The 14,574-nt window shown below is 57.2% G+C and overlaps 1 protein-coding gene and 1 pseudogene across 6 annotated transcripts in view; one reads left to right on the top strand and one right to left on the bottom strand.

The window, feature by feature from the left end:
• The window catches only part of PIP5K1C (phosphatidylinositol-4-phosphate 5-kinase type 1 gamma), a 52,374-nt gene that overhangs the window by 24,563 nt on the left and 13,237 nt on the right, over nt 1-14,574 (bottom strand). For all 6 annotated transcript variants that reach the window (XM_045830909.1, XM_045830911.1, XM_045830913.1 and 3 more), the window contains exons 2-3: nt 2,248-2,279; nt 410-502 (exon numbers count right to left, since the gene is read on the bottom strand). In XM_045830909.1, the coding sequence (XP_045686865.1) occupies nt 410-502; nt 2,248-2,279 (125 nt within the window). The remainder of the gene's footprint in view (nt 1-409; nt 503-2,247; nt 2,280-14,574) is intronic.
• On the top strand, nt 4,607-5,272 carry LOC123813725 (annotated as a pseudogene).

Below are 14,574 nucleotides of genomic sequence, written 5' to 3'. Positions count from 1 at the left end.
GACACGGTGTGCGTGCTCTGGCTGGCAAAGCTGGTGCATCGGGAAACACGACTGAGGAAGGGCAGTGGGGCCGGGCGCCCTGTACACGCCCCTGGCTGGGCCTGCCTCATCTCAGCCCCGCTGTGCAAGAAAGAGGAGGGGAGCTGTAATTTCCTCTGCCTTTAGATGAGCCAGCAGGGCTGGGAGCAGAGGGCTCATCCAAGGTCACAGATGACTCCCAGTACCAGGCAGGCCACGCAGCCTGTGGAACCCCGGCGCACGTCACTCGGCTGCCCGAGATGATGCCATGCAGCAGGGACCGAGCCTGGCCTTCGGTGAGCACTGTGTGTGCGTGGGGGTCAGAGGGGTCCCTGGCGCCGCTGAAAGCCCCCTCCACTCTGCCCCAGCCAGCTAAGGGTGGAGGAGGAACCTTTTTGTAAGTGGTTTCGCCAGATGCGTCCACACCCCGATGGCCCAGCTTCCTCCCATGACCAGGGCCCGGCTGTCCGGTCATCATCGGGGCCTGGAGGAAAGAAAACAGGAAGCATTAAAAGTCAGCAAGGAGGAGCCACCAAGGCCATAACACACTTCAGAAATCCTGGCAAGAGAGGAGCTTAGTCACTGTGCCCAGCTGGAGCCCAGGACTGGGCCGTGTGGGGCGGGTGGGGGACAGAGAGCTGCGTGGGCAGGCTGCACACCCGGTGGACACCACCTAACACCCATAAGGGTGTGGACCAGGACCCCAGCTCCCCGAGAAAGCTGGAAGCCAGCTGCCCCAACCACCCAGCCCTAATTTTAGGGTCTTCCCTTCAGCACTGCTGACATTGGAGTCAGGTCCTTCTCCGTGGGGCCTTCCTGCACACTGTGGGGGGGTTGAGCAGCATCCCTGGCCCCAACCCATTCCATGCCAGAAGCAACCGCAGTATGACAAGCACAGATGTGCCCAGACATGTCCCAGTGTCCCCTGGGAGCAGAACAGCCCTCTGGGCTGAAACTATTACAAATAGCATCGGCTCCCAGGTCCACTGGCCTGGGAGCCAGCCCATGTCCTATAAGCTCTAGGGAACAGCTGTGTCAGGTGTGACATGAGCCATTCCAACAAACTCGTGTGGAAGCCACTGGCCTTTATGTGTGATATCACGAGAGGAGAATGGTAGGAGGGGCCACGGGAGCCTGGAGGGACACGGAAGCCAGCTTAGTATCAAAGACCAAAGCCAGCCAGTGTACAGGAACTGAATGCCCCTCTGGTGGCTCCACCCATCGCTTAAGAAGGACCCACTGTGCATCTGCCACCATTCAAAATCCCACACAGCCCTCTGGCCACCAGCTGCAGTGCCTCCACATAGGTTCCCAGGCAGCCCTTAAATGGCCCCCATCTGCCACCATTCCTCAGCTTGGCTCCCGTGTGTTCTGCACACTGGCCACCAGGGGGCAGGGCCCCCTCAGTAAACTTTTTTTGCTATCCTTTCTCCACACCCTTCACTGGCTCCATATTGCCCTTGGTGTGCCTGGGCCCACCCACCTCCCTCCCACTGCCCTATAGCCTGAGCACCCACAGGACCCCAGGAGGTGGGCAAAGCCCTCCTTAGAAGGATCCACATGGCAGGTGGCATTCTGGGATCAGAGACCTGGCTCCAAGGGGACACAGGATGCCCAGGTGGGACTCCTGGTACCACCTGGGCTGCTCCTCCTATAAAACAGAGCTCAGACACGCCCCCCACAGGTCACCTTCAGCAGTGATGGGAAACTAACCAGGGACAGTGGTGACCCCACGTGCATCCACTTAGCTGAGGACAAGCAGCAGGGGCCCACAGGGCAGCGTGGTGGTGGGTGTGCATGAGAGTGACCATCACCAGGGGAAGTCCTCTAGGAACATGGCTGGGAGATGGTGAAGACAGTGGACTCACAGGTATGGCAATGAAAGGGACCTGGCACTCCTAGGTGGGGTGCCTAGAAACACCGCCCTCCTGGAAGGACCCCTCCCCCTCAGGGACTGCACCTGCCCAACTCCCCTCCCCATCTCCCTCGCTGGCCCAGGGTTGGGTCCTTGGGTCTCCTCCCTCCCCCTCCTACACCCCTCTCTGACACTCCAGATGCTGGCTGGGGGATGGGGTTTTCACCCATCTCACATTTGCCATCATATGGGGCCCAGAGGAGGACAATGAGTTGCCCAAAGCCACAGAGCAGGACCCAAGCAGGACTGGGGGCTTCCTCGTCTGTCTGCCGGAGGAGGCAGAGCAGGGTGGGCGGGGCCCACAGGACACTCACCTCGGTCAGGGCCATCTTTTTCTGGGTCAAATCTGAGGGAGAGAAGGGAGACTTCAGACTGGCAGCAAGGAATGCAAACCACAGGGCCCAGCACACCAACCCACGCCGGGCCATGCCAGGGGCTCCAAGGGGGTCTGGCTGCTGCCAGCATCTCCTTCCCTCACACACAGGCACCTACCACCTCACTGGGCACCCTGTGTCCCTAGGGAGGGCCACAAGAATCTGTCATGGGAAATGGGAGCATGCAGACGAGACAGGCTGAGATGGCAGGGCTGGGTGCCAGCACCCTCCAGGCGGGAGCAGCAGGGAGAGGCCACCCCCCACCTCCGACCCACCATTTTCCCCAAAGTGACTTTGAATTCACAAAGTGCCATCTTCCTCTGCTGCAGGGCAGGGCTTAATCAGGACATACTTAGGTCACGAAGAAGTCAGGTGACCCAGAGGGTCGAGAGTGATGTTGGGGGAGGGCCCAGGGGAGCTGGTCAGCAGGCAGTGGCCGGGGACCCAGGCTGGAGCAACGGTGCCAGCTCTCCCGGCCCCATGAAGGGTGTCTGCTCTGGAAAACCTGCCGAGGGCTTGGTCCCTCTCACCATAGCCCCAGGAGAGCTGCCCCGACACAGGGAAGCTCATGGTGAAAAGGTGGGTGACCTTCCTCTTTCAGGACCATCCTCTCTGCCCTGGCTCCCAGCAGGAGGCCTCAGGCTCACCACTGACCTCTCTGGGTCCGTGTCCTCACCGGTGAAGTAGCTTCTGCTAAGGATTATCTGTTTAATGAGGGTGGTCAGCAGATTTGCCCCTTCCACCCAAAAGGTGTCTACATTCTGATCTCAGAATTGGCTTTGCAGATGGAACTGAGTTAAGGGTGCTGGGATGGGGTGACCCTAGATTCCCTGGGGTGCCAGTGTCACCACAGGGTCCTCATAAGAGGGAGGTAGGCGGGTCGGAGTCAAAGCTGGAAGAGGCTGCAGTGCTGGCTGTGAGGATGGAGGAAGGGGGCACAAATAAGGATGCAACCCCTCTAGAAGCTGGAAAAGGCCAGAAATGGATCTCCCTGGAGCCTTAGGAAGGACCAGTCCTGCGCACCCAGTTTAGCCCAGTGGGACCCTTGTCAGACTCCTGACCCCGGAACTGTCAGAGAATAAATGTGTGATTTTAAGCCAACTTTACAGTGATGTTTCAGCTGCAACAAGAAACTCATTCACGAGGAGTCAACTTGCAGGGAAGCAAGCGATGACCATAACAGACCTGGCCCTGCCCTCAAGGGCTCAAAAGGAATGGGGTGGGGGGTGGCACAGAAGGGCCTGAACAGTAGGGTGAGCGTGAGAAGAACAAGTTGGGTGCAGATTAGCGAGAGAGGTCTCAGCAGCCCTGGAGGGGCTAAGGGTGGGCAGAGGGTGGACTCGGCCCTGACACAGGTGCTCACAGGAGCCCTCTGGTGGCTTCTGCAGGGATGACAGACTGTGGGGGTGGGGGCAGTGAGGTCAGGTGTCTGGGACCAGGTTGGGCAAGAGGCCTGCCTGGTCTAAGTAGGGTTAATGAGGTGGACCGAGTTGGGGGTTTAGGGGTGGGGAGAAATGGGTGGATTCTGGAAAGATCTAAAGTTAGGACAGGCTATGCTCACTGGAGGCGGAGTGAAGAACAGCAAGGAGTGAGAAATGACTAAGGATTATGGCTGGAGCAAGTAATAGCAGGAAGGAGCGGCCAGCTGAGGTGGGGGATGGGCAGGAGCAGGTTTGGGGGCATGGTCAGGCGTATTGGGACTGTGCTGACTGTGAGGCCCCCGTGAGGCCCCCAGAGGGAGATGTCTGGGGCCGCTGGACCCCAGGGTGTCTGGATTGCAGGGGAGCCCTGGCTGGGGACAGGACTGCAAATGTCATCAGGCTGCAGACAGGGCTGGAACTCGGAGAGTGAACAAGCCACCACGAGGGGCGCGGGCCAGAGAGAGGGAACCCAAGGGGTCACCGGAGAGAGGCAAGCCCAGGTGAGGGGTCAGGGGTCAATCTCACCCCAGAGGAGGGAGCTCTCTGTCCCAATAACTGACAGTTGCACAACACTCTGAAGATATGAAAAATGCTGAACTGGATGCTTAAAGTGTGACTTGTATGGTATATGCATGATCTCTCAACAACAAAAAAATATATAAGCCCTGGCCAGTACGGCTCACTATGCTTGACTGAAGCATCATCCTGGAAACAGGTCATGGGTTCAATTCCCGGTCAGAGCACGTGCCTGGGTTTCGGGTTCCATCCCTCATCTGGGCATGTATGGGAGGCAACTAATCAGTGTTTCTCTCTCACACTGATGTTTCCCTCCTCCCTCCCTCTCTCCCTCCCTTCCCCTCTCCCTAAAATCAATATGCATGTCCTCGGGTGAGGACTTAAATATTCACATATGAAACAAACCCAAGACAACACAGCCACAGGCACAACCAGACCAGCAGGGGTGGGCACTCATGTCCTCTTTCAGCCTTGACCACCACCCCAGCTACCAGCCCGAGTTCCCACCTGCACAGGAACCAGATGCTGAGACCCCTGGGGGATGGATGGTCTGAGCCGGCCTGCCTGGAGTGAAGAACGCTCTGGGTGAGTACGGCCCTGCTAACATGGAAGACGCCGCAGGACGTGGAGTTACAGACAGTGAAGATGACGACGACACTGATCTCTTTGGATCTGATGAGGAGGAGGAAAGTGACGACGCGAAAAGGCTAAGAGAAGAATGTCTTGCTCAGTATGAGTCAAAGAAAGCCAAAACCCCACACTGGTTGCCAAGTCTTCCATCTTCCTGGATGTGAAACCTTGGGACGACGAGACGAATGTGGCAGAATTGGAGGAGCGTGTGTGAGCATCCAAGCAGACAGCTTGGTCTGGGGTCCTTCTAAACGGGTTCCAGTGGGGTATGGATTAGAGACTTCAAACAGCGCACAGCGGGAGACGGTCAGGTTGGAACAGACGTGCTGGGGGAGCGGACCACTGCTTGTGACAACTGTGTGCAGTCCGTGGACGTGGCTGCTTTCAACAAGATCTAAAGTGCATCCTGGATCACTGCCCTTAAATAAAAGCTCAAAAAAAAAAAAAATCCCCTACAGGCCAGGATCCGGATGGGGAAACTGAGGCTGGGTGGGGGGCAGCTGGCTGAGGCTAAGGTCACGGTTGCAGGGCCCACCAGAGGGGACTCTGGCTTGCAGGACACAGCTAACAGACAGAGTCACCACCCAGGGCACCAGGAGGGGCAGCTGGACCAGGACACACCAGCCACGTGGGGATCGCGCCAGACCCTGGGTGCTCACTGACAGATGTCTGAGGCTCCCTGCCCCGGCATCCTGGCCCCAGGGATGAATCTGGGCTTTGGCACATCCCAAGGCCCAGCCGGTGGCAAGCTGGGGCCAGAAGGTACTGGAAAGCTGACATAATATTTTCATTGGCCACCCAACAGCAGAACAACCCATGGTTTTGCATTGGGGTGTGGGGAAAGAAGAGGAGAGAAGGCAGGAAGCCAGTGGTGGACCAGGGCAAACATTCTAGACCATGTCTGGGGGCCCCTGGGCCCAGAGCCTACCCATCAGTGACCACCTGAGTCTTCTGCAGCTTCAGGCCCTTAATCCCACGGCCGCTGCCAGAGCAGGGCCAACGCCGAGGTCCCGGCCTCCTCCACAAACCACACCTCCTACGTCCGTCTGCTCCCCACCAACCCAAGGCGTCAGCACTCTTGTGGGCCTGTGGGGCCGGTGCAGGGGACAGACACACACACTCCCCTGAGGGCCTTGGCACGTGCCATTCCCTCTGCCTAAAACCCCCTCCCCCGATCTTCTGAGGCCGCCCCCAGCCTTCCAGTATCAGTCCAGCCTCCTCTCAGAGCGGTCACCCTAGTCATCCCTGTCCTGTCACTCAGGCTACATTCCCCGGTTTTGCCACCTGCATGCCCCCACTGGCGCTCTGAAATTCTTTTTTTAACCTCATCATCTGCCCCAGCACAGCATGGTGCCTGTGAGGGCGGTGACCCTGCCACTCAGCCTCCACGTGTCTTCAGAAAAGGGCAGCAGCCCTGGGGCGCATCTGCGGCGCAGGGGCATGCAGCTGCGGGAGGTGCCCCCCCACACTGGCTGGGCCAGGCTGGGGTGGCAGAGACCACACCCGATGTGGGGCTCCTCCCAGCCCAAGACGGGACCAATCATCTTCTGAAGGAGCCACCCCAGTTTTTCAAAGAAATTAATTTTTAAAACTAGCCTGGAGGAGGGGAAGAGCCTGACCTGGAGAGTTGGGAGGGCACCTCCCTCCCAGCCCTGTCTCCAGGCCGAGACCTGCTTGGGGGCACAGCCTCGCAGCCTGCGGTCCAGTCCTGCCATTAGCAGACGCCCTGAGTGCTCACTGGCTTTTGACAGATGGGGGCTCTGTCAAAAGGGAGATGGAGGAACAAACACAGTCCTCTCCCCTCTGCATACACACAAGCCTCAGCAGGAGCTGCTTCTCCACATTTGTTTGATGTGGAACCAAGGCAGAGAACGCTGCTAAAGGACTGTGGGCCCCTAGGGCCCTGAGAGGGGACCTTAACATATGTCCTTCAGCACTAGGCTCTACCTTTAGTCTGTCCAGAATGTGCCACTGCTCCCCATTCCTCTCAACCCCATCATTGCCCCCCCCACTGGACCAGCAGACTCTCCTCAGCCCTTGACCCCCAGTCTGTTCTCACAGCAACCACCAGAGGGCGCCGGTGAGCACCTGAGTCAGGTCCGGTCTCTGCTCTGCCCACAGCAGTCCTGGGCTCCCTGGCGTGAGAACCCAAGTCCTCCCCAGACCCACAAAACTCTTCTCAGCCTGCCTGCTCCTCCCTCACTCTGCTCCAGCCACACGGGCCTCCTCCCTGTTCATCCAACACACCAGGCTTGGTCCCTTTGGTCCAAAAGCCCTTGGTCAGGGCTTTTACATGGGCTTTTTACCCCTACGCTGCTGTATCCCACAGGCCTAGAACAAAAGCCGGGCCACAGGAGACACTCAGGAAACCATGGATATGACTGACTGAATGAAGAACGAATCAGTGACTAAACTGGCACCAGCCTGAGGGCAGGGCCAATGCGGACTCAGCGATCAGACCAAAAGTAAGAAGGTGGAAGAAGAGGAGTAGCCTGACCCCCCCCCAGCAAAAAAAAAGAAGAAAAGAAAAAGGGGGAAAAAAAGGAAGGAAGGGAGGGAAGGAGGAAAAGAAGACGGAAGAAATTAAAATTTAGCAAAGAAACAGAAAACACAAGTCGGGCTGATGACTGGGGCTCTGCCTGTCCGACCCCCAGTGAGACAGAGTTGAGCGCCGGGTGGAAGCTGGTGCCCGGCCCCCACCCTCAGGGAGGCAGCGGCCCGCCCACTGCCCTGAGCATCTGCTGGGCACCAGGACACCAGGGTGCACCAAGACGGCATGGAGTTGAGCCTTCTTGCTCAAGACCTTGACAGGCACGGCCCCACCCGAGGGTGGTGGCCTGGTCCAGGCGGCTTCTCAAGGACGGGAGACCAGCTGCCTCGGCTCCGAGTGAGGAAGGCCTGGCTCCGTGGGTCAGGAAGGAGCAGTCACCCAGGGCGGGGGGTGCTTCGAGCAGAGCAGAGATGGCTGCAGGGCCCAGAATGAGGACGTGCAGGAGTCAGCGGAAACTAGGGAGGGGCAGGTGAGGCTGGTGGGGGTGGGCACAGGCAGAGTGACCAGAAGGGCAACCCACCATGCCCTGTCCTGCGACAGGGTCTCACGCAGCCCTACTAAGGCCCCAGGGAGCAGACATCATGTCCACTTACACCAAGAAATCCTAGACAGACTATGTCGCCTGCCCCCCTGAACCCCCACCCTCTCCCTCTCTCCCCCTTACTCTGCTCCAGCCACACAGGACTCCTCGCTGTCGCTGTTCCTCCAACACACCAAGCCCAGTCCTGCCTCCAGACCTTTGTGTGTGCGGTTCCCCCACACCTGACCCACCCCTACCAGACCCTGGCAGGGCCTGCTTTGCTCCCCTGCTCCATCTAAGAGCTGGCTCGAGTGTTAACCCCCAAGAGGGGCTGTCCCTCAACCACCTCACCCCAAACAGTCCCTCCAAGGTCCCTCTCCCCACCTCCCAGATTCCTCAGTCTTCCCGGAACTTGGAACCACGTGCCACTGGTGCTGTGTGTGCCCCGTGACAGGCAGATCAGGTCTACTTTGCCATCTGCTGACAGACACTGTCAGAGTTCCATGGGAGCCGGGAGGAAGAGCTGCCCCTGGAAAGGGGTGGGAGGGGATGGGAGATCTGTCGGATCTGTGCAGGGACTGCACCCCCCAGGGTGGAGCCACGGTCCATAGCGCCAACCGCCCGCAATGGAGTCTGCAACCCTGCTGAGCAGGAAGCTGCCCCAGGAGCCAGCCACAGGCCCACCTCCCTGATTGGCTGGAGAGGCCTGGCCAGCCTGCGGGCACAGGAGCAGAGCCACAGGACAGCCACAGGAGGTGGCACCAAGGCAGCACAAGGAGCCAAAAACCACCTGACTTAGTGATCTCATCTCACTACCGCATTTTACAGGCAGGAGAAACGGTGTGGGGGGAATTTAGGAAGTAACCCAAAGGTGAAAACCCAGAGATCACATCTCAGGATCCAGAAAAGCAATCAACAAAATTCAACATGAATTTTATATTCAAAAAATTATTAAGAAAATGGAGAAAGAAAAAAAAGCAAGGGTTGAATGAAGACGAATGCCTTTACTTAAAAACAAGCGCAAAGCAAAACCTCATGGCACACAAATTAGTATCAGCCACAGGACAAGAGGAGAGGCCGGGAGCTTCCACTGCAGAGTGGGGCACACTCACCAACACAATAGGGCAAGAAAGAAGAAAAGGAATGAAGATTGCAAAGAAAAAATACAAAATTTTAGAAAACCCAAGAGAACCAACTGATGAACCATTAGAAAGAAATGGGGTGCAGGTGGCGGGCAACGTCCCCCACGTCGCCATGCAAGCGTGCGAGAAGAGGGGGAATGCGGGCGCTGCTGCCCTTTGCACCGACCCCTGCTCTTCGCAGGCCGCCTTCCCGCTCTGGTGCTGGGTTAATTTTTATCTGTGAAATGCAGGCGCCCGCTCCCATTAAGGCACAGGTGCTGAGGCCCCAACTGCTCATCCTTCCTTGCCAGGTTCGTACCTGGTGTGACACTGAATAGGTGTGAACCTGGGGGTTGACCGGACGCCATGGCGGAAATAAAGAACTTCCACGTTCTCCAGTATCTCAGACTTTTACCCCCACTGTTAGGTCGGGAAAGGCTGAGAATTCTAGAGATAATAGCTGATCAGAGTAGTTAACGTTGAGAAAACACATTGAAATACATCGAACTGCAGTTAATGATACACACACTGAGGTGCTTACAGGTGGAGTGTGCTGATGCCTGCAGTCCCGAGGTGCATCCGGAATACCAGCTGGAAAGAGGGAGGGATAGAGCGGGTGAGAAACGGGGAAGAGGAGGGCGAGGGATGAAGTAAACAGCAAATGCCAACTGAAGGTTCAGGTGGTAAGTAGTGAGTTTCCATTTTTCAATTCTTTCAACTTCTCAATGCAGTTGGAAATTTTATTAATAAAATCTTTTCCCTCCAGGTAAAAGGTAAATTGTGATCTTTGATGCAAGGTGTTTTCAAGCTTTGGAGAAACACGTTCTTATGTGAGGGGTCCCACGGGGAGTGGAGGGCGCCACCAGAGCACCAGCGTGCCAGGCTCTGTGCCACTGGCTCCTCACAGCCCTGCCACAGGGCCTCTGTACACCCACACGCGCTGTCTGGAACACGCTGCCCCGCATCTTCACACAGATCAATCCTGTCCTTTGCCGCTCGGGTCTCAGATACTCATGCCACTTCCTAGAAAGACCTTTCCTGACCACAGTACAGTATTCATTTATTCTAAACTCAGAGAATATTTCCTAGGTGCTGGGACCTCTTTCGGGGCTAAAATGTATGGAGGGGACTAGCTATTTGTCTAGATGTAACATTAGTTTAATAAAAATATTTTAGCCCTGGCTGGTGTGGCTCAGGGGATTTAACTCCAGCCTGCAAACTGAAAGGTCACTGGTTCGATTCCCAGTCAGGGCACATGCCTGGGTTGCGGGCAGGGTCCCCAGTAGGGGGCGAGTAAGAGGCAAACAGTTGATGTTATCTCGCATGTCGATGTTTCTCTCCCTCTCCCTCCCTCCCCATCTCTCTAAAATAAATAAATAAAATCTTTTTTAAAAAAGATTTTAAACACTTAGAAGAGCATAGAATAATATAAAAGACACCAATATAACATTATGTAGGTTAGTCAGACCTCTTTTTTGTTTACCCTTTAGGTCAGAGGTCAGCAAACATCTTCTGAGAGGGGTCAGAGGAGACCTGGTAGGGGCGAGTGATCTGTAGGGTTCTCGACTGTGGTGTCTGCCCCCCAGGGACTCTGGGTGGTATCTGGGGACACCTGTGGTTGTCACAACTGGGAGTGCTCCTGGCATCAGGGGGAGGCCAGGGATGCTGCTCGGCACCCCCTGTGGTGCCCTGGGCGGCCCCGCCCGAGCAAAGGGCGACCCAGCATGACGCCAGCAGTGCCAAGGGAGGACCCTGACGCTCCCGCAGCAACATGAGAACGGACGGGAACAGGAAGTGTGGGGGGGGTTCCTTATACTAGTCTCTGGGTATTTACAATGTTTCATGATAAAAATACATTCAATTGTGCTATCCTGTCTAGTTTTGTCTTCTGTTCCAAGTTTCCTGTAATAAAAAGCTATCTTTCCTGACAGCATGGATGGAACTAGAGAGCATTATGCTAAGTGAAATAAGCCAGGCGGTGGAAGACAAACACCGTATGATCCCACCTATAAGAGGAACCTGATGAACGAAACAAACAAATGAGCAAAATAGAACCAGAGGCATGGAAACAAGGAACAGACTGACAGCGACCTGGGGGCGGGGGGAAGGGGAGAAAGAAGGGGAAGAGTCCAGTCAGGGAACAGGTATAAAGGACCTGCTGACCTGGACAGCGGGGTGGCGCCCGGCTGTGGAGGGGGTGGGGCAGGAGAGAGCAATGGGGGAAACTGGGACGCCGTCATAGAAAACAATAATCATTTTTTTAAAAAGCTACAACACATGCACGTTCCCTACACAGCCTCGTGCCCACCAGTCGTGTCTCCAACCCTCCCGAAACCCCCAGGGGTAACCGCCCGTGGACCCACTCTATGGCTGGGGAGAGTGCGGCTTAGGGGCCCCGGTGAGTTCAAGGCTGGAGAGAAGCCGGCCAGGGTGTGGCCGGGGTTGCAGCAGGGTCCCCAGTTGGGGGCAGGCGAGACTGATGTTTCTCTCTCCCTCCCTTGCTATCTCTCTAAAATAAATAAAATCTTATTGAAAAGATTTTAAACACCCAGAAAAGCACAGAATAATATAAAAGACACCAACATACAACTATGTGGGTTAGTCAGATCCTTTTCTATCCTTTAAGTCGGAGATCAGCAAACACTGCCCCCTCCCCCCACCACCACACAGACATCCTGAGTCCTTACAGCCCCAGCTGGCCTGTTGGAACAAGCAACCAGCCTCTCCCTCAAGAAGCACTTCAGAGGTCACCCTGATACTCCAGGTGGAGCTGCTGCTCCCCAATGTGCTTCCAGGCACCTGGCCCAACATTCTGCAGCCACTTGGTCACCTGTCCCCGTCTCAACTGGGCTCAAGGACAGAGTCCCTAGTGGGCTCAGCACTGGCCCAGCACAAAGAGCTGCTAGTTTACTAAAGTTTGTTGATCAACTTTTGCTCCGTCCTGGGTACAGACGTGCCCAGCTGTGTGCTCTCTCTGGGCCTGTGTGACCTTCCGCAGAGCCCCTGCCACACAGTGGACACTGCCCAGCGCCACCCACAGCATCACAGCCAGGGAGACTGGTCGTCTTCTACAGTTCTGGATGCTGGGGTGAGGGGAGCCTGCATCCGTTCACACTAGAGCCCCTCACACTACAGCCCCAGGCACACGGTCCCGGCCCCCACCCAGACACTCCCAGGTGTCACCGCCTACCTCCGACTGCCCCCAGGCACTCCCAACCTCCTCACTCCCCCTGCCCCACAGCCCAGCCTGGCCCCCACCTGCCCCTCCAGCCTGGCACCCCCTTGGGGCTCTTCCCTCAGGCCCTCCACTGCCCAGGTTCCCTTGCACCCCTAGGCCCTGGGCCCTGCTGCTGACACCCCTTCATTCCCACCGCCCCTTTACTCAGTGAACGCTTCCCATGCTGTCCTTGGACCTAGAGTGTGACCCTCTCCTGGCCACCCTGGCCTCTCCCTCTGATGCTCCCCGCTGACATCCTGCCCTCAGTGGAGCTCCAGAGGGAAGGCCTTCTCTCCTTGTCCCCTTCAGTGACTCCGCACCAGCCCAGTGCTGGGCCCAGAGCAGACCTCAGTGAGTATTCCCCAAGCAAGAAACCTGGAGGGCTGCATGGAGGAGGCTGTGAGTGAGCACCATTAGGAGCCTCAGGGGAAGTGCTCACCCACTCATCCTGCACACACTCCCTGGAGCTGGACGTTCAACCAAGGGCTGAACGCACAGCAAGACCACAGCCCTCGGTGCCTCCAGCCTGCCCTGCCCCGTCCCAAGCAGTGCCTGTCTCCTTTCTTCTCAGAGGGGAAAAGCTCAGAGAAGCGGTATGAGGATGTTTTGTGAAGGAAACCCAACTCGCACTGCCTGAAGAACAAGGTATGTGTTGGGGGATATCTGTTAACTCAACTCGGGCCAGCAAACCTCCCTGTCGACCATACCCACCCACCACCTATTTTTATAAATAAAGTTTTATTAGAACACAGCCATGCCCACTAATGTACAAATCTCCACAAGGACAGAATTAAACAGATGTGACAGAGATCAGCTGGCACTTCACATAGAAGCTTGCCTAAGTGCATGAGTGGAGAAGTCAGAGGTGATGGGCTGCAAGCCTGGCTGGACCTGAGGGCTCCCGAGCGCTCTGTCTTACAGCTGCTGCCCTCCCTGCTGACCACCTCCCCCAGGCAGATGCCTGAGTGCCCCCCACAAAGTCCAGGGCAAGGCTTCACGGGTCACAGGTGGGGCATGTGCAGCTCTGGCTGCTAGGCCTGGGTCCCCCCATGCCAGGAGCTAACACCACTCTTCCTGGCTGTGGGGAACAGGGGCTCCCCAAGGGGACACTGGGTCCCAGTGGCAGATATGCAACTGCACATCGCCACTGGGGAAGGGCCAGCAGCCTGGAGCCAAGTCCCAGGACGGCTGGACAGGGATGCCAGGGAGAGGGCTTCCCCAGAAGGCGGCTCCCCCCCGCAGATGCCTGGCCAGGATCACGCGCTATCCCAGGGTCCGCGTGAGAGGTTTCTGGCCCAGTTTTCCTTCCAGATATATTTTTACTCTCCAGCAGCCGGGCTGGGCCACAGACACTGCACCTGTATTCCAGAATGCCGAGGGCCACAGAGGCTGCTCAGCTGGAGGGCCCCTGGGCCTGGCTCTCGTGTTTCACAGGGTGGGCGCCCACCAGTCAGACTACAGGTCAGTGGGAGCCTGGGGCAGGCACTCCCTCAGCATTCCAGTCCCAGGCCCCATTTCCCAGCAGGGATGGCCGGCAGAGCTTCAGGAACCCTAGGAGCCAAGCTGGCTCTGTTGCACCCCCAGGCCGAGGGGGCAGGGCTTGCTCAAAGTCTCCCAGAGAGCTGGTGGCCCGAGCTGGGCTGGAACCAGGACTGGACACCCGTCCGGGCCCCAGGGTTATTGCAGGAGCTCCTGCACCTTGAGGGTTCTCCCGCGCCAGGCGCGCAGTAACTTCACGGCTCCCACCTCAGTCTGCCAGTGAGGCCAGGGCACAGCCACCCAACTGCACGGATGAGAAAGGGAGGCTCTGGGGCCGAACGAGCTGTCCGTTGTGGTGGCCCCTGGCATCCGCATCCTGCTGCAATGGCCGGTGGGTGTGACCCACAGAATATGGCTAAAGTGACAGCGTGTGCCTTCTGACACAGGGTCATAAAAGACGCCGCCGCATTCACCTTGCTCTTGGACTGCTCACTGGGGAGAAGCGGCCACGCCAGGAGCACACTCAGTGCCCAGAGGAGCTGAGGCCACCCCCGACAGTCACGGGAGGAAGCCCCAGCCAGGCCTTCGGGAGGGGCAGCCCCAGCCACCAGTTTGCCTGCGACCTCGTGGGAGACCCCAACCCAGAACCACCCAGCTCAGCCACCCCTGGATTTCTGAACCACAGAAACTGTGAGATAATATATGTTTATTCTTATTTAAAGCCACCAAGTTTGGGGGCAATTTGCTTTGCAGCAATTGCAACAACCTGACGTTTCAACATGGTGTCATCCACCTGGACATCTCTCCATCTG

Source organism: Phyllostomus hastatus, unplaced genomic scaffold (assembly GCF_019186645.2).
Source record: "Phyllostomus hastatus isolate PE091 unplaced genomic scaffold, TTU_PhHast_1.1 phas_contig_159, whole genome shotgun sequence".
Lineage (NCBI taxonomy): Eukaryota > Metazoa > Chordata > Mammalia > Chiroptera > Phyllostomidae > Phyllostomus > Phyllostomus hastatus.
The sequence above is the reverse complement of the archived record's forward strand: the minus strand, read 5'-3'. Positions and strand labels throughout refer to the sequence as shown.